The sequence below is a fragment of the Sardina pilchardus genome, chromosome 21 (genome assembly GCF_963854185.1).
Source record: "Sardina pilchardus chromosome 21, fSarPil1.1, whole genome shotgun sequence".
Taxonomy (NCBI): domain Eukaryota; kingdom Metazoa; phylum Chordata; class Actinopteri; order Clupeiformes; family Clupeidae; genus Sardina; species Sardina pilchardus.
Window position 1 is genome coordinate 17790132 of NC_085014.1, and position 27437 is coordinate 17817568.

The window sequence follows — 27437 nt, forward strand, 5'->3', positions numbered from 1 at the left end:
TACCCGATCTGGTAAAGTTACATTGTGCGAATATAGCCGAGAGGGCCGCGAAGTGAATGCAGAAGTGCCGTTCACCCTGTTACGAGTTGATGAACCGCTGAAATGATTTTGGAAACATTATGTTAAGGTATGAACAACTCCTTAATGTTGCTTTAAGTTAGCTGACTTGTCAAGTTACAACTCCACTTCGCTGCTTGAACAGCCATTTTCTTCCTTTCTGTTCCTCTCCTCTGAATTCTTCACCTTACAAAACCTTTAAAGCCCAGGTACAAGGAGGAAAATCAGTAAATATCTCAAATGTAACACAATTGTATTCTTGTAATAAGAAGCTCTTAAGTGATAAGAACTTCTTAGGAGCATTCTTAGAGCGCTCCTAAGAAGTTCTTCGCACTTAAGAGCTTCTTAACGAATCTGGGGCACCCGGCCATTGTCATTATCGACTTTATCCATCATCAATGGTTATAGAGCGCTATACTTACCACTGGAGAGGTTTAACTTGGCTGATGTGTTCCGGAAGTGGCTCATCTTTTGTTTCTGGTAATAGCAGACTTAAAATCCCACAGATTATGGAAATGCATCCCATAATAATATAGGGTAACACCTTATCATATGTCCCTTTAAAGTCAGTAACAGAAACAAAAATGGTTAAACATCTCGTCACAAACTATGCGCCCAAATTACATTTCACAACACAATGTTCCACAGTTACACTTCTTAAATGAAACTCAGTTAATGTGCATTAATCACATATTCATGCATGCTATACCTTGCTGTATAGTTATTGTGCATTAATCACATATTCATGCTATACCTTGCTGTATATTTATTGTGCATTCATCACATATTTATGCTATACCTTGCTATATAATCTAGCTTTAATTTCTGTTGCATTTCTTTCCAGTTCAAACAATCTAACAAACAAATGATAAACTGATGCTGGGATTGACAGTGAATACCCACCCATGTAGGCTACCTGTGCAGATAAAGTGCTGCCCACTCGAGAGGCCATAGTGGTCACTCCCAGGCCCATGTTCCGCACCACGGTGGGCAGCAGCTCAGTACCATAGAGATAGACAAAAGCAAAGGCCCCCGAAATGGAGATTTTTCCTAACATGGCCAAGGTGACACTCAAAGTGCCTAGTTCTGTTGGAAGCAGCAGAAATAGATCATTTTATTGCCACAAAACAATTTGGATGGTATTTTATTTTTTATCAACCCAGTAAAGAAATTATGAAGTAAGGGATAATCAACGACGCGCCGTGCGTTTATAGGAAAATAATGCACGTTCGAAGTGGTAATAAGGACCCGACGCCGCAGGCGGAGGGGACTTTACACTTCGATAAGTGCATTATTTTCCTATAAACGCACAAGGCGCGGAGTTGATTATCCCGCTTATACCACTGCTACTATCGCTTTCGTTTATATTGCCGCTGTCTTAGATACAACGTTGTTGTTTTTACCGTTACATTGAAATTGGCGAATTAATATTCAAGTGTAATAAGCCCAAAAGTAGGGAACTTCTTCATAGCCGTGCGGTATATAGAAAAATAATGCACGTTCCAAATAGCGCATCACAATAGGAAATTTGACCAAGCAGTGGTATAAACAATAATAATAACTACAAAAGTAATTCCAAGGAATTACCAGTGCATGAAAATGCAAAAATGTATAGATTGATAATGTAGATATGGTTACTAAGGTGTTGCTAGGGTAGACATGGTGGTTTCATAGTTTAATGAAAGTTGATTGTGTGAAGATAGACATGGATACTATATCAAAATGGATACTTAAAAGCTGTTAATAAAAGGACAATTTAATGAATATTGATATACAGATAATTTAATTGATATTGATTGGTAGATCGCTTTAAATGGATGTTGATAGGCATATAATGGGTGTTAAATGTTTAGCTAGCAGTTATGTTATTAATGGTAACATGTTAATCAGGGGCCTGTACTACGAAGCGGGGTTACTGGCTTAGCTGGGTAACTTCGAGAGTAAGTTGATCACGTGTGGCGTAACTTCCCGGTTAACCTGTACTACGGGTTAGGATAGGTTTAACCGAGGTATGCTGCCATGGCATTTTACGCTGCATCTCAAACCTGCTCCGAGCAGGTTATGTTCTTGTTTAACCAGAGGTTTGCGGTTAACCACACCCTTTACAGGCGAAGTACCACCCCACAATGTCGACGTAGGCTGGAAGATCCATTATTGGAGCGCAAATTGTAAGCGCCTCTCTTCGCAAGGCGAGGATTTTTAAAGACCGCCAGAATCTTTCTCCATATATAATATTCTCTATGAAAGATAGCCTATACATTCTCAGCCAAGGGAATTCGTTGCATTTGTCAGCTGATCGAGGCAAAGTGGAGGCTGTAAGCATAGGCAATATAACATATTTTCATAATTAAGAAATATTCATGCAAGCTATAACTAGGCCTATATAAACCTTCTGAATGTTTTTGAGTTTCATTTTCACCTGCTGCTGTTTCACCACCTGTCTCTTGTCTAGTATAGTAGTTTTGCTGTGCCCTCTTATTTGGTGGTTTTGTTTTACATTCTATATTGTGTGTGGGTGTGTGTGTGTCTACCGGGTCATTGACTTTCTACCGTTTGCCGTGCTGTAGAAGACTAAACTTGAGGGTGCCTTGCACTGCTGCACTTTTGCCTCTGGAGGCTCTGTTGCTATCGCCATACTGATTCTGTGTCCTAACAAAAATGGTTTATGTCCGAATGTAATAAATCTAATGTATTTAAGGAACCTTGCATCTCTTCCCATTCATTTAATTGAGTGATCTGTTTGGGGGGGACCCAGTAGAATTTTGGGACTTGGGGAAGTTAAATAACAAGTGGCTTGGTCCTGCCACACAAAGTAAAAAAAGTGAAGGGGAAAGGCATTTGAGTTGCAGCTAATGGCTATTAGACACATTACATACCCGAGCGTTTTTGCTGTTGTTGGGAAATGATAGCCTAAAGCTAACTGCATGCATGGCTTGTCTCTGCCATGGCCATGCCAGTGCTATGAAGCGCTAGGCAACCGTTGATGAGTAGCCTATGCAACATTACATGACTTTAACAGCCTGCGTACCAACATGGGTGCATGTCGAACTCGAAACGGAACTTGAAACGGCCCGTTGTTTACGTGAGACATCGTAATTTCCATGGATGGCAACACGTGATAATGTCAGCGAAATGGGCTTTCTTGTTTCTATGCTGGAGCAAAGCCATCAATATCTGAGATATCGATGGCTTTGTGCTGGAGTAAGTGAGAGTGAGGGGGAGTGGCTAGTGCGGAGAGCGGTAGAATTGTGGGATTGCGGTAGAGTTGTATTTTGTTTAATTTAACGATATCATTACATTGCATGTCAATGCAATGTACTGTTATCCCTGTTCTTCTTATCGGGATTATTATTCTTCCGACCAAAATCAACGATTTATAACACTAAAACCACTGAACCGTTTGACGTCATTCAAACCCTCCTACAAAGGTCTTGTAACGGAGATTTGACGATTGTATTTTTGACATTTGTGAATCACACTTTCTGAGATATTTACGATAAAAAGAGTTTAAAATTCCCATAGAGTTTACATTGAGACCCTTTGGCGGCAAAGATTAATTGTTACGTCAGTGCTCAGCTGTCAGTAATAAGGATCTTTGATCCAAAGCCATATGCCACCGCTACCAGGCTAAACCTGAATGTTATGTCTACTCATTAAGCTGTAACAGCTATGAAAACATTCTACCATGCCACCACTGGTGTAAACCAGGACGTTATCGTCTTGTCTCCTGTTAGGCTACTCCTTACTTGATTTGTTATATCGTTACAGTAACCGGTTTGCTCTCGGTAACGTTATCGACAGCTAAAGACAATCTAACCTAACGTCAACATAAATTTAACGCTGTATTGAGCTAACGACAACCAAACTTGCTCCAGGCTAGGTTTAACGTTGGGTAGGCTGAAAGGCCAACAGGGCTTACACAAGGGCTTTTAGCCATCTCGACAGAGCAGCCTACATGACACCCAGGGTTGCCAACTCTCACGCTCCCGCCGTGACACTCACGATTTCAGCATCAACCTCACGCTCTCACGCAGACACAATAATGTCACGCCAAAATCCATTCTTCTTTTTCTTCAAACCGTTCATAATCAGTTGGTGACTAGACCACAGCAGAGCATATTGTAGACAGAAGACGAACTTAAGGCATGTATAGGCTCTTTAGATCAATAGCAGGTATAGGTCTAATATCTGTCTTCAACGTTCTCAGCGCAGAGAAATTATTTGCGGCGGGCGAAGTGCAAAATGCACACCATTCGTTTCTATCGGATTGCTCACGAAGTTCACACTGATATGAATGACACTTGACAGAGCGCGATCTTTCTGATGGCAGCCTATTATTATTAGGCTACATTAATGCAATTAATTTGTATAATAAGCCATTCCCGAGTAGCCTATTCCAGTTTTTAAATTGCAATAGGCCTACATTTCTACTTGTTCTCCAACTTCAGGCAGTAGGCCACTGCAGTAACAAAGGTGGTTAAGTTATGTCCGCTTTGTTAACTTGACAGCGAGCCAAGATATTCTATTCTGCTATTCAACATTCTCAACAATTACCCTAGTCTACCTGGCAGAATATGACATCAAATGGGAAAACTGTGAGGGACTCGGATGGCGCACAATCGCAGAAGAAATGGGCTGCAGACCGTGATAGAGGATGCGCAACGGACGGACTGTTTCATTCATAGGGAAGCACTCGCGTCAGGGCCTCACCTGACTAAGATCTTGAACGAGGTTGTGCTTCATTTAGCCTATAACACAATGGTAGCCTATAGTTGGCCCTTTTTCTGTATTTTTGGAAATTTTGAAGCAAGGATTAACACCTTGTCAATGACAAAAACTGACGATATTGGTCATTGATTTAGATTTTTATTTTCTCTATTTCTGAACTGATATTTAGGCCTATCTGTATCCTAACTGTTATTTGTCACTGAGGTATATTTAGCAAGTGACGTTATGTCAATAAATTGGACAATTTTGAGCTTGACCTAGGCTACTACTTTCTTAGAGTGATGATGATGGACAGGTGGGGCTCGAGAAAGCCCCCTTGATCAAAGTGGGGAATGAAAGAAAAAGTTTGAGAATCACTGCAGGCTATGTGGCGCCCCAAAATAATGAACTAGACTGCTCTTCCACTTGTTTCGTTTTTTTTTTTTTTTTTAACTAGAAAACAATTATTATCATCCCAAATCAAATCAAGAAATATTAAAATTCTTGACTGATTGTCAATATCAAAACAATTGTGACACATTAAAATTCTTATAATTTATTTTTCACTGGCTATGGCTCCTAACTGATGCATGAGATAGACAGACCTAAAAATATGGATGGATAGATGGATAGATAGCCTACAGAACATATGATTCTGTAAATAGCTATATTGTATTGGATGTGAGTTGTATCGGTCTACAACACCACTAAATGACATTGAGAAACCCATACTGGTATATTATATTCACCTGTGTAACAACTATATGTTAGTATATGTTGTGAGGCTATGTGTGTCTGGCAAGGGGCCTGCACTTAAAGATTGTGCTGATACCTTTTGCACCCATTTTTTTGGGTGGCCCTCAAAATAACCCCCCCCCCCCCCCCAAACACCCCCCGCCCCCAACTTCACAAAATCTCACTCCAGCCAAACACCCAAAGTTGGCAACCCTGGACACCAATCTTCACCCAGCGTTTTAAGTGAAGTCCAACCTGATATACATTTAGGTTCAAGCCTTCTTCTCACAGTCGTCTCTAGCACAAACTGCATTGCTATCATTTCACGTTTGTTTGTTAGCAAGCTAGTCGTTTCAGCTATAGGGACTTGCCAGCCAGGCAATCATTTAAAGCTTTCGGTATCATTCACAAATTAAAAACCTTTGTTAACGGCTTATTTTACATTCCTATTGGGACAATCACACACCTGGAGACACTTCGAAGAACATACTAGCTCATCCTGTAATATAGCCTATATAAAATATCCTACTGTAAGCTAACGTTACATTTGCTAGATATCCTACCTGTTGCTGCATCATCGTTGATTGTCGTTGTTTGAGATTGTATTCCGTATTCCAATGGTGTCTAAGTCTATATGGCCTACTTTTAACCTGCATTAGTGTAGATATGAAGGCTATAAGCTATCCTACCAGTCGTTTCACTGTAGGCTACTAAAGCGTCAGCTCTTGTAACTCGTTTGAAGTTGGCAACTTCATTTCAGTCTTTTAAATTCTAATAGGCCTAAATGACGAGCACTTTTTCCATAATAGCCTATATCCACAAATTGATGCATTTTCAGAAATCACTTTTTAAATGTGACTTTCCAAGTAATATCAGTGGAATTGTAGTTGGGTTATTGTTATTTATCTATTCTTCTGTGTAGCCTAGTTGTCTTTTTAACTGTAGGCTTAATGCAATGTTTTACACAGTCAGCAACCTTTTTGCATTTACATGCAATGGTAATTCCTTCCATGGAATTACATGTTCTACTTGTCATTTATTGTCCGAACATGACCAAACTTTGCACTGCACTCACGCATGTCATTAGCAATACATGTGTCAAATTTTAGGTCAGTTGGATGAGTGGTTTGAAAGTTATGCGTGGAACACACAGACAGACAGACAGACGTTCCTTGCATTAATAGATGGATAGATAGATAGATATTGGGGAATTATTACATTATTATCAGGACCTGCGAAATGAAGGCTAACCTGATAATGTAATAACCTCCCGTTAATGCAATACGTTATTACATTATTGGAAAAACACACACACACACACACACACACACACACACCTAACCTGCTGGAACAATCTTTATGAGGAGCAGCATGACCCCACAGAATGATGTGCTGGATGACAGAGTCAAGCGTCGTGAAACATAACGCCCAGCGAAATACATCAGAGTGTACCCAGCAAACTCTGTGCCAGCAGCAATGAAACAGTTCAGGTAAGGATCTCCATCCATATTAGGGGTGTTTAACGACAGTCCGAAGTAAGTCAGAGATACTATTGACCTTTTTAAGAACAGACACATGAACAGAACTGAATGAGATACAGACACAGAACTGAATGATGGGTCTTGAGTATTTGCTACTCAAGTCATTTGTCCAAAAGAAAAAAAACTTGTTGTTAACTGCACAGGCTGCATGGTGATATACAATTATCTAACTCTCTCGTTGTGCTGTTGTCCCTTTCTGAGCCAAAATAATACAACCTAAAGAAAAAGATTACAAATCTTACCAGTATAATCATTTGGTACGTAAAAGATAATCTGTTCAACATACTGCAGCCTACATACAGTAACAGCAAAATAGGGCCTACAAGAATTGGCCACATTCAAGCAAGCAGCAAATTTTACTTACCAAATGATTACATTCAGGATTGTGATATTTCTTATATTTGTTGTTCTTATGAGATCCAACCATGTATAATTTTTCTGATCATCTCCATCATGCCTTTCCTGAGGAAAAACAATTCCCGCAAATAGTTATTAGTCATAAAGTCATTCTGTAATACTTGTCAATTAAATTAGAGAACATTTGGTCACCATCAGCTGTGCGGTGTCCTCTCTCTTGAAGATGACGTCAGGAGGAGTGATGCCGTTCTTCTTGGCAGCAACTCTGATGATGGCCTCAGCCTCCTCTACTCGACCCTGAGACAGTAGCCAACGGGGAGACTCTGGGACAAACCTGAGGGACGGAGACAGACAGAGTCAAACTATAACTTAACAACCAGGATGTTTGCAGTGCCTGCTACCACAGACAATATACAGAAAGAGCCAGGGACCTCCTCACTCACCACCATAAGGGTATGTACAGGAATCCTGGAGCAGACAAGGCCACCGTAAGCAGTCTCCAGTCCCGAATGAAGTAGGCAACGACAGGGAGGCACAGATAACCAAAGGCGTACGATAGGCTGACACCCAGAGTAGCGAAGGCGACACGGCATGACTTATTCATTAGCTCACATCCTGATGGACACAATAATAAGGAAAATTATCAAGTACAGCAGTAATCTGCCTAATGGTATCTTGCAAAAAATAAGAAAATACTGTGAGGCCAGTGAACTGAAACCAGCTGAGTTGTAATTTTTTGCTGAGGAAAATTCATTTCAGAAAGAAACTAGAAATGTGCATCTCCGTGGAGGAGCTGCAAGAGTGGGCTTGCTCAGTGATGTAAACGCCTGAACAGTCCCCCATTCATTTCAATGGAGAAACACCTCTGGTGGAGCATGGCGGAACTACAAGTGTCTAAAAACGTGAATATCGGAAAAACGACAACCGGCAGCCATCCGACATTAAAGGTGACATAGAATGGAAATATTTTTTTTCTTGGTTTTCATGAATTATGAGAGGTTGTGCATAAACAAAGAGCTATCATGAACATGAAACATGGTTGTGCCCTCCTTCATATGAAAATCTTGAACTTAGAAATAGACACTAAAAAATGGGTGAATTAGAAAAGAGCCTGCTTATGATGTCAGACATCGCAATGCCATTGAAGTTCAATTGGGGTTGCCAAAGAGGGCGCCATTTAGTCAAACAGACCATTTCAATACCCAGCCTAAATATATGGGTTTTATTAGTCTTGTAAAATTGTAATTGAGCTTATTTTTTTTAAATCAAAGTTGAATATATACTATTTTAACATCAGAGAACACAATTCATCCATTCTATGTCACCTTTAACAAGCAACCTACATCGGATCGGGCCTGATTTTTTAGTGTTTGAACCGCGTCGATAGCTCAAACGCTCTAGGAGAAGAGGCGGGCAAAGAAGAACAATTCTCTCCCGTATTCAACTCTCTCTCTCTCTCTCTCTCTCCTGTGCACTCTCTTTGTAGCTACTCCAAATTATGTTTAGTTTAGTCAAGTTAGAGCTTGCATGTTTAATTGCAAGAGCTGGGACTTTTCACTACACAAGCTAGGACTGGAGCCAGGACTGAAAGTGGTGATGGACTGGAGCTGGAGCAGGGACTACAGGGGACCTACGGAGTGGACACAGAGAGCTAGCCACAGGAGAAGACCCAGAACTAGCAATAGGAGAAGACAAGAGAGATGGTCAGGAGAAGACCCAGAGCTAGCCACAGGAGAACACAGAGAGATGGTCAGGAGAAGACCAAGAGCTAGCCACAGAGAAGACCAAGAGCTAGCCACAGGAGAAAGCAGAGAGATGGTCACTGGAGAAATAGAATAGTGAGGCTATGAGGTAGTTGGAGGTTAACAATTGGTAGTTAGACAGCCTGGAGCCTGTCCTGGAAAGTTCTGAGGCCACACTGTTTGGGGATTGACTTGATGACCAAGTGGCTTCCCTAAAATGATGACTTTCAAAGATCCCAAAAATCGTTTCAAGGGAGCAGATAACTCGGCACATGAGAATAAAAGAACTTGTCTGCTGGGGTCTAAGTATTGCCTGGTCTTTCTGTCTTGTACAGTGTAAAATGGATCCATGTTTTGCATTCGTTTTGACCCCCTCAAGGCCACCCAAATAAGGGACTGTACGATATATACTGGGGGGGAGGGCCTAAGAAAAATTATTAAGGCTTAGGGCCTAGGTGAATTTTTTTGGCCTGGGGGGAGGGCAGAGGAAAATTATTTTTTCCTGATCCATGATATTTCTTTCCCTGATCAATGATCCGTTTTCGATATTTTAAAAGGTTTGTAGGCCAAAACACGATTCACGTCTCTTTGACAGAGTGGGCGAGTCCAAAAAGTTTACGTTTGTTAGGGATGGATCGACAAAGTTTGCCTCTTCTTTCAAGTAGCCGACTGCCAGGATGCAGAAGGTCATGCTCTGATCTAACAAGCAATCGAATAAAGGCATCAGTTAACTTCATCTATACTGCCTGAGGGCCTGCCCTGGCATAACATTGTAGTTATAGATAAATGTAGACAAATAAGTTGTGTCACACTGTATTGTGTAGCCTAATAAAGAATGAATGAAATTGCGGCCGCCTAACGTGCAACCGATGCGGTGAAGGCCCGACACTTGTTTAACAATGCACAGCTTCGCAAATCACACAAACACCCCCTAAAGTTCAGTTCGCAAAAGCCCCAATATCATAGCCTGACTCTCGCCAGACCCTTGCAGTTCCGCCATGCTCCACCAGAGGCGTTTCGCTGAGCTCCACACAAGGGTCTGGACTCGAGGGCAATCCAAACTCCTTCCAGGGAGCAAAAAATGATGAATCAATCAGGAGCGCCGAAGCGAGTGTTTGATTCAAACAACAATGGCGGCACGCAGCTAGGAGTCTTGTGCTGACATTGATTCTGCTATTTCAACCGTTTTGTCGAATCTATCGAGTATTCATTATTTAAAAGATTAACAGAGAATGGTTTTGAAGACATTTATTGGTGGCAAGGATGCTTTTACTCTTCTTCCGACCGGGTTTGGCAAGAGCTTGAAGAAGCCTAGCACGTCATACAAGATAACAGGCAAGTGGTTTATCAAATCACATGCAAGGATGTTTTGCAAGGACCCGCCTTCATAAATACATCTCCTATCAAGAAGTCCCAGATCCTTGTGTGAAGCAGACAGCGAACTACAGGATCTGGCGAGAGTCAGGTTACCAATATCAAGCATCTGAATCAAACAGTCCAAGTGGGATCTCCTGGAAAAGATTAAATATGTTTAGCTTACAGTCTGTTGAGATGCCTCTCCGACGCGTATGTGAAAAGGAATCTCACCATATGCGCACATTACAAAAAAGGTATAGGCCTACTGTAGACTACTTGCTGTAATCCAATTAATAGAAAAAGGTAATCCACAGGGGAAAGGGTAACAGTAGATTCAGCATGCAAGGCCTCTAACGCACGTAACTTCATTTGCCAGCCGGCTTCAACAAACGGGGCAAGCCCTCTCCCTGCGCATCCATTTAAACTAAGGGCAAGTCACTCCGGCCCAAAACGCTTTCAACAGTCAGACATCAAGTTAGCATACATGGCATATGAAATGATACGAACAATAAATACATTTTCATTTTAGCAACCATGTTACAAGGTGAAATGATACGAACAATAAATACATTTTCATTTTAGCAACCATGTTACAAGGTGATTTTGGCAAGATGGCAACCTTTACAAAATAGCAACTTGTTTTGAGATGGGGCTGAAATACGTCATGTAAATAGAGTTGACAGGCATCTATCTACAGATGGTACGGGTTGAGAATGCTCCTTTCTTTCCCGCACATCGGGACTCCCGAAGCATCGGGAAAACTGCAACCGCAAGGGGGCAACATAGACCGCCCTAATAATATGAAGGTTCGGCTCATGGAAAAACCCGAGGACACCGCGCTGGTGACAAGCGGAGAAAAGAGACATGACGCTCGGCATGTTAGATTGCAGTTGCAGAGTTTTCGAATGTTTACAGCCTACCTCACAGCTCTCTCACTCGACGTAGCCTATAACTCAGTCAGTCCAGCAGAGATGCCAGAGCAACGTTTTGGTCAATGGGGGGGGAGAGAAATGCTCCGCATATCCGTCTCATTTAGGCTAATCATTAAAATGAAAGTGATGACTGGCGAAATTAATCAAACGACGTTTCAATAAACCATTGTAGGCCTATCAGAAGGAAATAGCCTTCAATTCAACGTGAATTACTCGAAAGGCAACCTTAGATTAATTCATGAATTCATTACGGTTAGCCTACAAGACCGCATTTCCGTGTATAGGCTATTTTAAAACGGAGGCATGTTCATTTTAACCGGCGACGCTGGGTAGCCTACATGTACCCAGCACTTGTTATCACAGATTTTGTCCCCACCACTTTTGACGACTGAAAATAAAATGTATTTAACAGAAATCTCTTTAATACATGCCTATACTTGTCACTTTACTTATAACCGTAGGCTACATGCATGGAGAAGATCGCGCATTTTGTAACATTGTAACAATGGATGGTCAGATATGCGATAGGGCAGTGAGGGTGATTCATTGTAACCATCGACTAGGAGGCCTAGCTCCGCAATATAAGTTTCTAGCAACGTATGTATCGTATGCATGTTCATGTTGATTCAGAGATAGGCATAGACTACCATAGGCTGCTGGGCGTCAAGCTATATGACAGCATTTTATCATGTGGTGAATTAATAACTAACGTCAGTTTAACATGTCAGAACTTTTGATCAGCGTTTGAAGTCCATGACGCGAATAAAGCATTTCGATGTTAACAATCGAGCTGTGGCGCAACTGGTTGGAGCATGTGCAAGGTACGCCAGTGACCGGGGTTCGAAACCCACTCGAAGAACCCCTCCGGAACTCATTAGGAGAAAAGTTGTCGTTTTATTAAAAAATGAAAGATGTTATGTTTTGCGATTTTTTTTATGTTTGCGATGTCTGCTGAAAAGAAAAGTTAATAGCCTATGTGAATTCGTGGTTCAGCGCACACTCACGCACATTTTTACATTGACGAGTCGGGCTCAGGTGTCTGTCGAGAGAGAAGAGGGAGAGGCAGTCGTCCTCAGTGCCACATATAGGTAGGCTATAATGTAGTGAACTGGTTAGACGAGTGTGGGGGAGGGGGCATGATCGCACAAGACAATTGTTCTTCATGAAATGGATCTCACATACGGCTGTCGATTTTTAAATGTAGCCTAGGCCTACTACACCACTTGCGAAATCGGACGTGGCACATAGCCTAATTATTAGGCTACTGGATTTAATATAGCAAATCCATGGACTTTGTTCATCCTATATATACAATAAGTATAAAATCCGACAATCCAAAACGATAACGAGATCTCCCAGAAACGAAAAAACAAGTTTGTTGAGTAGCCTAGTCCTTCCAACAATCTCAGCTTTTGCGTTTGATAGATAAAAGGTAGGGTTGTTAATGAATAATCGAATATCGAATAATGTTTGTTAAGAATTTATTCGACTAAAAGTAATGCCTAATGAATATTCGTTCTAGTCTCGCGCAATATGAGAACAGCAACATTTTCCGGTATTTTGCGCGCATGACAAAACCAAGCAGAGATGAAGCGAGAAGTGCTGGACCTCTGCTTTATTTAGGGGCTCATGGGAATGGGGTACCTAGTAAAACGTAAGCAGGAAGTGTTGTGGTTAGAACGTGAAGTGCGGGAGTTAGAGAAGTGTGTTATGTTAATGAATGCGGGAGAAATGTTTTGTGAAGCATCTCCATGTTAAACGAAAAGAAGCCTATTAAACTGGTATTCCGAGACATCAAGCCTCCTTCGTTTCATCACCAATATACTAGTAGGATATAGCCCGTGTTTGAACGATTACCTCGCGAGCTGCCGGCAAGTGAAGTTAAAAGTGATAAGATAACGAGCCGACCGGCAAGGTAACAAAATGTTCATACGACCATAAACGAAACCAGCACCGGAGATGACCAGTGGGCGTTGCAATCGCTAGCCCATAGATATATATATCTATGTCGCTAGCCTACATGTTCAAATAGGACCTACGTCGGATGGCATAATGCTCTGTAAAATAAAGTTTACAACTTGTTGTAAACAACTTATTTCTTGATAAAGGTATTTTTTAAAATATCATCATTAATATCAATTGTGTGCTTGTTGGACATGTGGGAGTGATGGGTGGGGGCACATTTTTACACGGCTCTGAATGCCACGTGACGTCATGATTTAGCAAATAATCGATTAATTGTTCAATAACGTTATGATTAGTCGAACATGAAAATTCATCGAAAGTCCCAACCCTAATAAAAGGCATCCTGTCCTGCTGTATTCCAATGAGAAAAAAAAAACATCCAAGGTATAGGGTCACGCTAATGCAGAATGCATGAATCTCTCTCTCTCTCTATATATATATATAGACCTGGCTTTTTACCAAATGGCGAACCTCGAAAATTATTTAGGATATAGAGCCGTGTCCATTACGCACTACAGTTATTTTTTAGGCTATTGTTTTATTTGAGTGTTTTTGTCTACCATGGCAACCATAGTTGAAACGTTCGCTCTAAACTTATGTATTGTTTTAAGAGAATATGCCAATGATAATGGCACTTTGTAAAAACAACAAATTCTTAGGATTTGTCCTCTCACCTGCAGCAGGCCCATTCAAAAGCCCATCCACCTCATTTGCATTTGAAAGAGCCAATCACTAAAGTGACACATTTAGTCTGGAAAAAGTAGCAGGCTAGCCTACTTTATGAGTTTTTTTGACCCCTCTAATAAATTGCCTATAGGCCTACTACGATATGGAGGAAGGGCTGCCTAACTGTTCCCCCTAAGAGTTTTTTCATAAGATAAAATGTTTGCGCTATTTAAGTTTAGGATTTGGTAGACAAGACAACCTCGGAAAAGTTCTTCAGATAAACATTTTTTTATTGAATTAAAGGAAAGAAAATGTATCACCGGGGTTTCGGGGCTTGCGAAGGCATTCGTTGATCTTATCGATGCAGTCCTTGCGGCCACTTCTCCCCATCGTAGGAAACTTTCTGTTTAGTGTTGACAACACAAAGGCCTTCACGTTGTGTGGCAGTGCTTGCTTGCCCTTCGATCCATCCCAGTTGGTGGTTTTGCACCTGTCCCTGAGTTATAGTCTATATCATGGGTCTTCAACCGGGGGTCAAGGCGTTCTGCGTGAATTCATTAATCCAACGTTCTCCGCGATGTCATACCATCAAAATGAAACAATAACGATAATCTTGTGTGTTTGTGTTTCCTTGTGTAAGACCAGTTATATTTACACAAGATGCAGAGGCTCTCTGTCTGTATCAGGTTGAGCAAATGAAGCTTTGCCTGAATTTAGCTGAATTTATACCACCAGAGAGGGTTAAAGCGGAGCTTCTCACACTTGAATAGCCTATTAATTCGCCAATGTGAATGTAACGGTAAACACAGCAACGTTGTATCTAAGACAGCGGCAATATAAACGAAAATGACAGTAGCAGTGGTATAAACGGGATAATCAACTCCGCGCCGTGCGTTTATAGGAAAATAATGCACTTCAATAATGCCTGCGGCGTCGGGACCTTATTAACACATAAAACGTGCATTATTTTCCTAGAAACGCACGGTGCGTCGTTGATTATCCCTTACATATCCACCTTAGTTGACCCTTGTGACATTCATTCTATTATAGGGCGAGTTTATGCAACACTATGTAAAGAATTATCAGAAACGAGTTGTATAAAGCAGTTACCCCCCTGTTAATAATAACTTATGTTTAGAATGTGTGCGTTTGTGTGTGTGCGTGCGCGTACGTGCATGCATGTAGGCACTAATGACTGACGGTTCAAATGATAGACATGATTTGAGGTGTGCCAGGTGTGGGGGTCCGTGCTCAGTCTCTCTCACAGCCAAGGGGTCCTTGGGCTGAAAAAGGTTGAAGACCCCTGGTCTATATGAGTAAGCGCTTATGCTCTAACCGCATAATAAAAGAAGCACCTGCATTCCACAGCAGTGCTTATGGCAAGGCTATTAACACCTGTCACTGAGCTATGGACAAGCAGTTATGCTCGAAAATTATCATAATAACAGACACACCTAATTGTATGGCTCTATGTTGAAACACATAAAATTAGCAAGCATTTCCTCCCGATAGCAGCAACGTTTGCCATCTTTTTCTGTCGGTCCGCGGTTGCTTGGTCAATTGCGCAGCAAATTATCAGATCACCGGACCTAATTTCACTCCATGTCTCGCGGACCAGCAGCAGTCTCCACGTTTCGCGGCCCATAGTTTGAGAAACGCTGCATTAAAGTGTCATTTGGTTGTAGGCTATATGTTTAGCGATTTCTTTGTGTGTTTTTCATTGTAGTGTGTGTGCATTGAGTAGTTCCTTAAAATACGGAACAAAGAGCGTCCCGTAGCCTATCTGTTCAATACGGAAGAAGACTAACTATTACCTATATATTTCTTATAACGAAACACGAAGAAAAAATACGAGGACTCACCGTCTCGTTTCTCCGCGTTTCCCCCAATACCATGGCGACAAAGAGAAATAAATATGATTTGACATTTAAGCTGATTGCTGACAAATTTGCCACACAATTCGGGAGAAGCAGCGGACAGGAGCGCCACCACAAGCACTTCTAGCCCAAATTAACATGGCAACGTTGCCTATGACTAAAGTATCTAAGTAGGCTAGTCCTACTAATATTACATTTGATTGGTAACATGTTTGTAGCGCGCCAGTTTACCCATCCCCTACATCAAAACAGCTTAATCAATCAAAGAATCAGCTGTGTCGGCGTTAGGCTGTAGGCGATTTTCTATAACCATTTTCCTTCATTTCAACAATGGTTCATTGAAACGTCGTTTGAATAATTTCGCCAGTCATCACCTTCATTGTAATGATTAAATGAGATTAAGGAGTCGACTATTGACGGATATGCGGTCTTCATCATTTTGAAATGCGGGATGAAACTTTCTGCCACCTGGTGGTTGTTTGGGTACATTGCCTTAGCCTCGAAAAAAATCGGCTTGACGGCCTGCGGGATCTCTTCGGGAGTCCCGCGGGAGAAGGTGCATTCTCAACCCGTACCCACTGTATTAATGCAAGGAACGTCTGTCTGTGTGTCACTGTCTGCCTGTTCCATGCATAACTCTCGAACCACTCATCCGACTGCTCTCAAATTTGGTGGGTGTCATCCTAATGACACGAGTGTGTGCAGTGCCAAATTTCATGTTATAGAACAAAAAATGCCACATCTACGGGCTCTGCACTAGTCTTGAATTTCCCCTTGGGGATCAATAAAGTATATCTATCGATCTATGAAATATTAAATATAATAAATATTGTTGTTCTGTATGATTCCGAAGCATCTCTATAGCCTACGAGAGGCATAGGCTAGTATTGTAGTAATACTAGTTAAAACCAAATTAAAACAGTCAAACTCACCAAGAATGAAAGCTGCACAATAGTTTGCTACTTGTCCCAGGCCAACAATGAAGTACAACACACAGAACATCTCCCAGCTGTTGGAAGCTGCCTGGATTAAGCTAAAGACAGTTTGCACTGCCATTGTGGCAAAGAAGATGAATTTCCTCCCATACCTAGAAGAGAAGGGTATGAGCAGTAGGCCAGTTGGCCAATGTACATCACTTACCACAGACAGATAAAACATTTTAAATATGATAAATGTGAGAAGTCAGTGGTAGCAGCAGTAGCAGTAGTACTGTAGTAGTAATAACATTATTATTATTATTATTATTATTATTATTGTCTAACCCTTGTTACCTGTCTGATATAATTCCTGACAGTAACGACCCTGCCAACACCCCAAAGAAGAAGACGGTAACTGTAAAAGGAGTTTTCCATTCATCATCACACACCAGATCCCACTGTGGAAAGTGTGATGAGAATAGTAAGTATCACATTAAAGAAGAACTATGGAGGCTCTCTCTGTCTATTCAACAACGCAGACTCTGGCCATTAAACAACGTTCAAAGTGAATCAGCAAGACTGCGGTGGCACTGATTGAAAACTGTCTCTAAAGTTTGCTCCTAATTTGGGCAGAGATGCTGCTGTTGCATTTGGGGAAATTAATACACACTACTGAGAGCTGTTGAGATGTCACACTTATGCAGTCTCTCTTTCTTTCTCTCTCTAGATTGTTGTTGTCTAATCCTTTCGATATTAAATGTTTTTGTTCAACTTTTAACAGCTCCATGGCCATCCAGCAAATAGTCAGACAGTAATCATTGTCGTGGCTCAAAAGCAAAAGCCAATCAGGGACAAGCCAACCAAGGATGCCTGGGATGATTTTCAGATACTGGGCCAGATGTACTAACGTTTTGCGCCCATTTCAGGCGTAGCATGCGCGTAAAAACATGGGGAGGATATGTATTAACAGGCCGCAATGAGAGAAACGCGCAGACTGCCTGCCGTGGGAGCTGAGAATGGCTATTTGCGCTTTTCCGTGTCATGCATATTAATTCCTGGGCGGATCAGTTAAAAATGGGTGTAACGCGCAAGTACAGGGGAAGAGACGTGCTAATAGCGATTGATTACATATATTCCGCCATATGTATGTATTAGGGAAGCCTGGTCTAGCGAACCTCGTCATACGTCTAGGGAAAGTACCACGTTGCTCAGACCTTGAAACCCCCCTAATCTGGGTGTATGCAGAGAACGTGTTAGTTTAAGTTTTTGAGCTAGGTGTGAATGCAAAGCCACAGGGGCGGCCAGCTTACCTTGTCCTCGGGCCACCTCGCGCTTGCCTTTCCAAGGCGTCCAGCTCGCTCTTGATATAGCCACCGTGCGGGAAAACCCCACAGTGATGCAGGACGAAACCGAACAAACAAACAAACTAACTAACTAACTAACGAAACGATATCACCGCGAACCCACACAAACTCAGTCCAAGTGTGTTCGGTTCAGGTGTCGCACGGCGAAACAACTGAGAGGGTCACCACGTTGGCTCAGCAGCTGAGTTCCTCAGTTCTCCAAGCCTTCCCATTGACTGCCATTCCACAGGTCTTATAGTCAATCATACAAGACCGGAAGTAGCTGGCGCCCCTTGTGGATGGAGGATGTTTGTGTATGTGTGAATGTGGGTTGTCTGTTCTAATGCAGGTCTGAGCAACCCCCAATACATAACTATTTTTTTTTAAATTATTTTCTTATATTTTTTTTTAAAAAAAACAAAAGACCCCAACACAATTCACTTCTCTCGGCCGACATAGATATCAGATAGTTATATTTTCCAGCAAGCTTAGGACACCGTCACTCACTCACTCCCCTGGACAAGGTATCGGCAATCACATTGTCTACTCCTGCCACATGTTTCACAACCAGGTTATAGGGCTGTAGAGCTAGACTCCAGCGAAAAACCCGCTGATTTGAGCCCTGAAATCTTTCCAAAAAGGTCAGAGGGTTGTGGTCAGTGTACACAACCACATCTCCACCTCCCGACAAATAGACCTCAAAATGTTTCACTGCTAGGACCAAGCCTAACGGTACGGCCAGATTTGTCCGACACTTCACTTTGTCGGGTCGCAACCCGCTATTTCCCTATGGGTGACGTCAAGCGACTTTAACGGACCCGCAAAGCATTCCGGGAAGGCAGCACTGCATTTGAAAACCTGTCGCGCGACAGAAAAGCTGGCCGATCCCCAGCTCTATGCAAATGAGTCCGTTGAACGCGAGCCGTCTGTCCAATGAAAGCACGAGGTAGTAGGTTCGTCGTTGTAGTACAACAGTGCCCGTGAAACTTGGTTCCGTATACAAGTCAAATTCATGTTTAAACGAACTCTTCCACGACCAGCTAGTTGTCCATAAAATAAACGAAACTTGGATTTGGAGAAATACATTGACTGTTGGTGTTTCTGGTGAGGATTTGAGATTGCATTGAGTAGTTTAAATAAAACAATATTTCAAAATGGCTTGCATAGTTTGTGTAGGCTATTAATATTTTCGTATGCTGTTAAATACACGCCTAAAATGGTGTATATTTGTGAGAAACACTTTAGAAAAGTTAAAACGAACTGCTTATGAACTGCTAACTGACAATTCAAACGAAACGCCCACTCACGACAAACGAGGGGAAGACGTGCGACACCTTCCGACACATATGTAGTGCAAATGTGTCCACACCGTGACGCTTCCTTTTCAATAGTGGAATAAGCTTTCTGATGGACATTAAGCTTTTTGGAAAAGTACGCCACTGGCCGATCTACCCCAGACCCATCTGATTGAAGCAATACAGCCCCAACTCCCACATCGCATGCGTCTACCGCCAACTTAAAGGGTGTATCAAAATCAGGAGCAGTGAGGACAGGCTCACATGCCAGTATAGCCTTTACCTGGTCAAGGGCCATTTGACATTGGTCCGTCCAAGTATACTTGACCCCCTTGCCCAACAGATTTGTCAAAGGAGTGGTGACCGCAGCAAAATTGGGAACAAATTTCCGATAGAATCCACACATTCCCAAGATCCTCATCAGCTGACGTCGTGTCTGAGGAACAGGGAAATTTACAATTGCCTGTATCTTGACAGCCTTTGGCAACACTGCCCCGTAACCGACCCGATGCCCCAGATATGTAACCTGACCCTTCCCCAGCTCGCATTTTGGAAGATTTACCACCAACCCGGCCCCCTCCAATCGCTCAAACAACCGACCCAGATGTATCAGATGGTCCGCCCATGAGAAGCTATAAGTAACCACATCATCTACTGTATGTAGGTGACTACATTATCAAGGCCTTCGGTAACTTGATTCATTAGCCGTTGAAAACAGGCTGGCGCATTTTTCATACCAAATGGGAGGACAAGGCAGCGGTATAACCCATGAGGTGTCACAAAGGCAGACACCTCCTGCGCGTGCTCAGACAGGGGCACCTGCCAGTAGCCCTTCAGTAGATCTAGTTTCGTTACAAATTCAGCTTTCCCTATCTTATCAATACAGTCTTCCAACCGCGGTATGGGAAAGGCATCCGTTTTAGTTACAAGATTCACTTTTCTAAAGTCTATGCAAAACCGGGTGGATCGATCAGCTTTCGGAATCATGACTACAGGGGAACTCCATTCACTTTGAGCAGGTTCTATTGCTCCAATACCCATCATGTAGGCTAGCTCCTCTCTCATTAAGGCAGCCTTATGAGGATGGACTCTATATGGGTGTTGTTTGATTGGGGGCACATCTCCTGTATCGACATCATGAACAACTAAGGAGGTGCGACCTGGAGTATCACAGAAAAGGGCAAGGTGGCTTCCTATCAAAGCTTCCATCTCAGCCTGCTGAGAAGGAGACAAAATGGCACAATATACTAGGGAGGTCTCTTAGAGCTGCCGAGTTGTGCAGGTAGGCACTGACCGGTTCCCGATCAATGTTGCCTCCTTTCTCCTGCTCTTCCCCCTCTTCCCCCTCTTCCCCACGCTGAGGCCGTTTCCCCACACAACACACAGTCTTAGAGGAACGGTCATAGTAGCGTTTAATCAAATTGACATGGCACAACTGTGTATTCCTACGGCGGTCTGGTGTTTGAACCACATAATTGGATTCCCCAACTTTCTTGGTGATGGTGTAAGGGCCACAAAATTTTGTGCCCAGTCCCTCCCCCCTCACAGGTAGAAGAACCAACACTTGGTCACCAACAGCAAAAGATCGGGGCACTGCCTTACGGTCAAACTGGTCCTTCATTCGCTCCTTGGCTTTGGTCAAATTAGCCTGTGCTACCTCACACGCAGATTGCAGCCGGTCCTTAAAACTTGCCACATACTGCAACAGATTACCATCCTCTTTCGGGGCTAAGAACCTCTCTTTCATAATTTTAAGTGGCCCTCTAACCTCATGGCCATAAACCAGCTCAAAGGGACTAAAGCCCGAAGAATCATTAATGGAGTCACGAATTGCAAAGAGGAGGAATGGCATTGCCACATCCCAGTCTCCTGGCCATTGAGCACAATATGTCCTGATCATAGTTTTAAGAGTTTGGTGGTACCTCTCAATTGCCCCTTGAGACTGTGGGTGATACGCAGATGAAACCACCTGTTTTATGCCAAGTTCGTACATGACTTCTTGGAAGAGCCCTGAAGTAAAATTGGATCCACGGTCGGACTGCACCTCTAGTGGTAGCCCGACCCGACAAAAAAATTGGAGCAAGACCTCCATAATAGTTTTAGCTTTAATATTCCTTAGTGGCACTGCCTCAGAAAAACAGGTGGAAATGTCCATAATGGTCAACAAATACTCATTCCCTTTTTTGTTTTTTGTCAGTGGGCCTACACAATCTATCAGAACACGAGAAAAGGGCTCGCGGATTACAGGAAGTGGCTGTAATGGGGCTAGAGGAATGCTTTGATTGGGTTTTCCCACCATTTGACAGCTATGACATGAAAGACAAAAGTCAACCACATCCTTATGCAGTTTTGGCCAGTAAAAATGCCTTAGAATTTTGTCTTGCGTCTTTCTAATACCCAAGTGACCTGCCATGGGCGTCTCATGAGCCAACCTTAACACCTCTTCCCGAAAACTCTCTGACACTACAATCTGGGATACCACACACCAGTCATCCGTAGCTGGGCGGCTGGGGGGTCTCCATTTTCGCATTAACACTCCCTTGTCCATATAAAATCCTTCTGCCATGTCATCGCGTTCTTCGTAATCTGATGCGGTTTCCTTAAGGGAAGCAAGAACAGGATCCTTCTCTTGCTCTTTGATCAGCTCATCCCTACCAAGAGCTAGATCAGAGCAGCCACTCAACAGTTTACCTAACTGAGTATCTCCCAAGTTGAGGCTAGGCTTATTGGGAGAGCTCATCGTTGCTGGCACTTTTAGCCGGGACTGTGCTCGGGTTGTAACACATGCACTAAACACCGCAGGATACTTGGCTTCTAAAGCCCTGGTCTCTGGAGCCTCACATAGTGATTGGCTAACCACAGGATTGGAAAATACCCTATCAGATGCCAGATCATTACCAAGCAAAAGCTGCACCCCTTCTACTGGGAGAGCTGGCACAATGCCTAACATAACTTCTCCGCAAACCAAGTTACTTTGTAAGTGCAGCCTATGTAGAGGAATGGACTGGAACCCTCCCCCTACACCTTTCAGTAGCACTGAAGATTGTAACGAGGAGGACTCTGACAAGTCGATAACACCAGTGAGCAACACCGACTGACTAGCTCCTGTGTCTCTCAAGATGTTTACAGGCACTTCTGGTGCTCCGGGGGACACTGCCACCGTGTCTACAGACATGAACCCTTTGTACAAGTCAGCAGCCATTACCCCTGTTTCCCTGATGCCAAAGTCCTCCTTCGGAGTTGACTGAAAACACATGTCAGGTTTGTAAGCACCCTCTTCCATTGCTTCCTGTTCTGGGGTCACTTGATAGCACAAATCAGACCTAACTGACCCAACTGACTTTGACTGAAACCCGACCTTCCTTTCCAACACAGGGCACCTGGCTTTCATGTGCCCAGGATTCTTACAATAGTGACAGATAATCTCCTTAAATGCTGTAAAATTTGTGTGCGAAGTTGTTGCTGCTTTATGGGGCTTTGTTGGAACACGCTCACCCCCAAATGGTGTTTGCTCTACAACCGGCTTACGTCCCTCCTGTCTGTCTTTCCACATTGGCTCTTTGTGTATCAATTCATACGAGTCAGCTAGAATTCCTGCCCTTCGAACATCTTTGACCTCTTTATCACTTAAATGTATTTCAATGTGTGGTGGAATACTATTTTTAAATTGTTCAAGAAGGAGGAGTGATTTTAACTCGCTGTATGTGAACACTTCATTACCTTTTAACCACCGCTCAAATGCTGCCTCTTGTTGTCTGATGAGGTCCAAATATGTCTGTCCTGGTTTGCGTCTTAACGATCTAAATTTCTGCCTATGAAATTCTGGAACCACTTCATTTGCAAGGAGTACTGCTCGTTTAACTTCATCATAATCAGAACTAGTTATGGCATCCAGAGTAGCATAGGCTTCTTGCGCTTTACCAGTAAATGAGCTCTGAACTAAAATAGGCCATCTGTCTTCTGCCCACTGCGGCTCTCTTGCTATCTTCTCAAATGCATCAAAAAATACATCCACTTCATCAGAATTAAATTTAGGCATGAGTTTCAAACAATCTGACAGATTAAACCTACCCTCATGTTGCCTTTGCCGCTGATTATCTACTGATGTAGTCTTTGAACGCTCTAGTTCGATTTTAGCTATATCTAGCTTTGTCTGATTGTCTAACTTAGCTAGCTCCACCTGGGTTCGACTATTTATTTTAGCTATTTCCAGTTGTGTCTTTTTATCTTGTGAAGCTAAGCTATCAATGCCAAGTGCTGATAATATAAAGTCAACCATCTCCATTTTCTTTAGATTACCGTCCATTTCCAATTCCTGGTATTGAGCTACCTCTATCAGTTGTGGCTTAGTAAGCCGAATCCAGTCATTGCGATTTCGGTCACGTTGAAAAAAAATGTCTGGCTCAAACTGCGTTGTTGGATTGGACATGGCTGCCCAGGCCCGATGCACCACAGGCGAATGCTATTCGCAATGAAAACACGTCGCAATTAATAGAAAACCGAGACTTTCGCAGTGGGGACAATCCCACTAGCTAACCAACAGGTGTTAGCAACGCGCTAACGAACCATGAAGAGAATAATATTTTGGGGTACTTTAAACACCACCCAATGATCCGTTACCTCCCCGTGCACAGTAGAAATTAAACCGATTTCCCCCAAAATATCACACATGAAACACGACCACAACACAACGCCTTATGGCAATCAATGAAACCAATAGCTGCACACACAACCACACGTTAAGCACAACCAAACGCTAAACAAACACAACAGTTTCTCCCCGGGAAGAGAAAAAAAAGGACGAGCCCTCACTTATTAGGGAAGCCTGGTCTAGCGAACCTCGTCATACGTCTAGGGAAAGTACCACGTTGCTCAGACCTTGAAACCCCCCTAATCTGGGTGTATGCAGAGAACGTGTTAGTTTAAGTTTTTGAGCTAGGTGTGAATGCAAAGCCACAGGGGCGGCCAGCTTACCTTGTCCTCGGGCCACCTCGCGCTTGCCTTTCCAAGGCGTCCAGCTCGCTCTTGATATAGCCACCATGCGGGAAAACCCCACAGTGATGCAGGACGAAACCGAACAAACAAACAAACTAACTAACTAACTAACGAAACGATATCACCGCGAACCCACACAAACTCAGTCCAAGTGTGTTCGGTTCAGGTGTCGCACGGCGAAACAACTGAGAGGGTCACCACGTTGGCTCAGCAGCTGAGTTCCTCAGTTCTCCAAGCCTTCCCATTGACTGCCATTCCACAGGTCTTATAGTCAATCATACAAGACCGGAAGTAGCTGGCGCCCCTTGTGGATGGAGGATGTTTGTGTATGTGTGAATGTGGGCTGTCTGTTCTAATGCAGGTCTGAGCAACCCCCAATACATAACATATGAAAACAGCGCACGTCTATTTTGCGTTGAAAAACTTCCGCCTGCTAAAAGCTGGTGTAATCCAAATTGCGGTTGACTGCGTCTCTTAGAAAAACTTAGAGACAGCTGAATTAGTATTCAGAGCATCACTTTTCTTCATTGTACTGTCAAAAGCAACCTTAACTTTCGTTTGCCTCTCTAATATCGTATTGTCTCTTTCACGACATAGCCCTTCTCAATCTGTTAGACTAAGTGTCATAGCCCTAGTCTACGTGTAGTAAATAGTTCAAGTATTTTTTTTAAGTGGATTAGTAGAACTACTAGGCCTACTATGTCTGTCGCTGCTCGTTGACATCTCTTTGTATCATCATGTATGATCGCTAAAACTTTTTAAAGTTGCAATTGGCGCAATTGGCGTTGTACATGGGGCGGGGACGGGTGGTGTTGGACGCAGGACGTAATGAAGTGACAGCTTAGTAAATTCCACGCAATATAGTAAAGCACAGTGTTCGCATTCTGCGCATACAAAAACTCGGTATTAGCGCTGTCTTAGTACACCTGGCCCATTGTCTCTTTCATGTGACCATATTAAAATGAGGATTTGAGACTCAGTTACAAAACTGAGTTACCAACTAAATTAAATCTTAAGAAATTGTTTAACATTGCTGTAAAATTTCACTACATCTGTACAGGTCAGATATACAGTACACACTTGTTTTGTATGCCCATGTATGCTTAATGAGGCATCACAGAGCTTCACATGTGCTGTAACAAGCTTACTAATACTTGTCTGACTAACATCATACAAACAACCTTAGCTATATCAATTGATGATTGTAGGCAATAGATTTGGCAATATATTGCCTGGGAAGCAGGTGAGAGCAACAGGTATGTTCCTCCCTCACAAAACACACAATTGAAATGAAAAAAGAATACACGTATGGCTAAGATACCTAATAGTAGTAGGAATTGCTATACGTTAATGGGCTGGTAGTATGTTGCCTCACCTCAGACACAATGGTGGACACATATCTCTCCTTGCTGAACACCCAGCCATCCAGACAGTACTCTGTGCTTTGGTTAGACCAGGCATTCAAAGCCCCCTGTTCAGTGTAGCGTCTGCAGCGACTCAGTATGACCTGTCCTTTCACCTCCTCGGTCGGGACAGACAGATTGTAGCCGGGTCCTCCATAGCTGCTGTTCAGGGATGGAAGCCTGCAGTGGTGAGGAGGAATATCTGCCATGAAAACCATCGCCAATCCCACATATCCATTGGGAATAACGCTGAGGCTCAGGAGAATGAATATCAGTTTTTGATAAGGCCCCCATTCTCCTAAAAATGCTGTGTCCTCATCAAAATCACTCATTGTGTCTGTGCAAGGATGCTGTGCTAGTGCGAGTCAATGCTTGGATTGACTGGAACCTGTTAATACTTGCCTTAGCTTTTCTTAGGACCTGATATACAGGAAGTATGTAGGGTGGAGCTTTACAGCTATCAGGTGTTCTCATACTGCGTTCATGCAGCTCGGAACCTCGGAAATTTCTGACCTCCGATAGCGAAAAAATGACATGAACGCTAGGTCGGGTGGGATTTTTTCCTCGGAGACTCGTGCGGAAGTTTTGTGCCCCGAGGTGTCCGACTTGACGTCACTATCATATTCTCCAACCACGACGGCCTCCCTTGCAACAACACAAGAGGTGAATTTCACTGTCATTACGAATAGGCAAGGTAATTTGTCACTAAATTAACAACACAGACAGAAACACTCGCCCAAGACAATTTCCTTCTTGCTCAACCATACTAAGCAGTTGTAATAACGTATTTCCTATGCATTTCCTGTATTTATTATCCGAACTGATCTCATGAACACAATTTTTTCGGAGGTCGGGACTTTTTAAAGGCAGGTCCTCCGAGGTTCCGAGCTGCATGAACGCAGTATCATAACTACTGGTTAGGGCTTCGAGCTTGTAACCGGAGGTTGTCAGTTCGATCCCCGACCAGTCCAACCAGTCCACGTCTGAAGTGCCCTTGAGCAAGACAACAACCCCTCACTGCTCCCCGAGCGCAGCTGGTTGGGCAGGCAGGCAGCTCACTGCTCTGGGTTAGTGTTTGATTCACCTCATTGTGTGTTCACTGTATGCTGTGTGTGTTCACCAATTCGGTTAAATTGGGTTAAATGCAGAGAACGAATTTCCCTCACAGGATCAAAAAAGGATATATACTTATATTAGAAGCAGGCCCTACCACATGGAGGTGCTGAGAACATCTTTGGATATGGAGACCGTACATACGCTTAAGGGACACTTCACCGATTAGCATTAAGCTTTGTATCTTTAGAAAACCAGTCATGTTTTTGAATGGGCGTGCACCATTCCCTCAGTTTGCCTTGAGATGGGAGAAATACGGATTTCAATGAAACCCATGAATAGGACTTCCTGCTTTCAATGATGTAAAATTATGATTTTTACATCATTGAAAGCAGGAAGTCCAACATTGAAATCTGTATTTCTCCCATCTCAAGGCAAACTGAGGGAATGATGCATTACCATTCAAAACCATGACTGGTTTTCTAAAGATACAAAG

General features: G+C 42.8%; 1 protein-coding gene across 1 annotated transcript; it reads right to left on the reverse strand.

Moving 5' to 3' along the window:
* LOC134068997 (organic cation/carnitine transporter 2-like) lies at positions 1 to 26220 on the reverse strand. The gene is made up of 10 exons (XM_062524841.1): positions 25861 to 26220; positions 17207 to 17310; positions 16868 to 17022; positions 7841 to 8012; positions 7590 to 7731; positions 7405 to 7502; positions 6842 to 7056; positions 961 to 1143; positions 480 to 615; positions 1 to 253 (listed from the first exon to the last, which is right to left on the reverse strand). Exons 1-10 carry the CDS (start codon positions 26218 to 26220, stop codon positions 175 to 177), a joined length of 1644 nt encoding a protein of 547 aa, XP_062380825.1. The 3' UTR covers positions 1 to 174.
* Positions 26221 to 27437: the final 1217 nt, after the last annotated feature.

Bases quoted from the DNA above. Each gene is read 5' to 3' on its own strand.
- LOC134068997 (XM_062524841.1), bottom strand. From the start codon at position 26,220: ATGAGTGATTTTGATGAGGACACAGCATTTTTAGGAGAATGGGGGCCT. The intron at 7,732-7,840 runs GTGAGTGAGGAG...TCCGTCCCTCAG, and splicing joins CTGTACATACCCTTATGGTG to GTTTGTCCCAGAGTCTCCCC. The intron at 1,144-6,841 runs GTTAGGTGTGTG...TGCTTCCAACAG, and splicing joins CATAAAGATTGTTCCAGCAG to AACTAGGCACTTTGAGTGTC.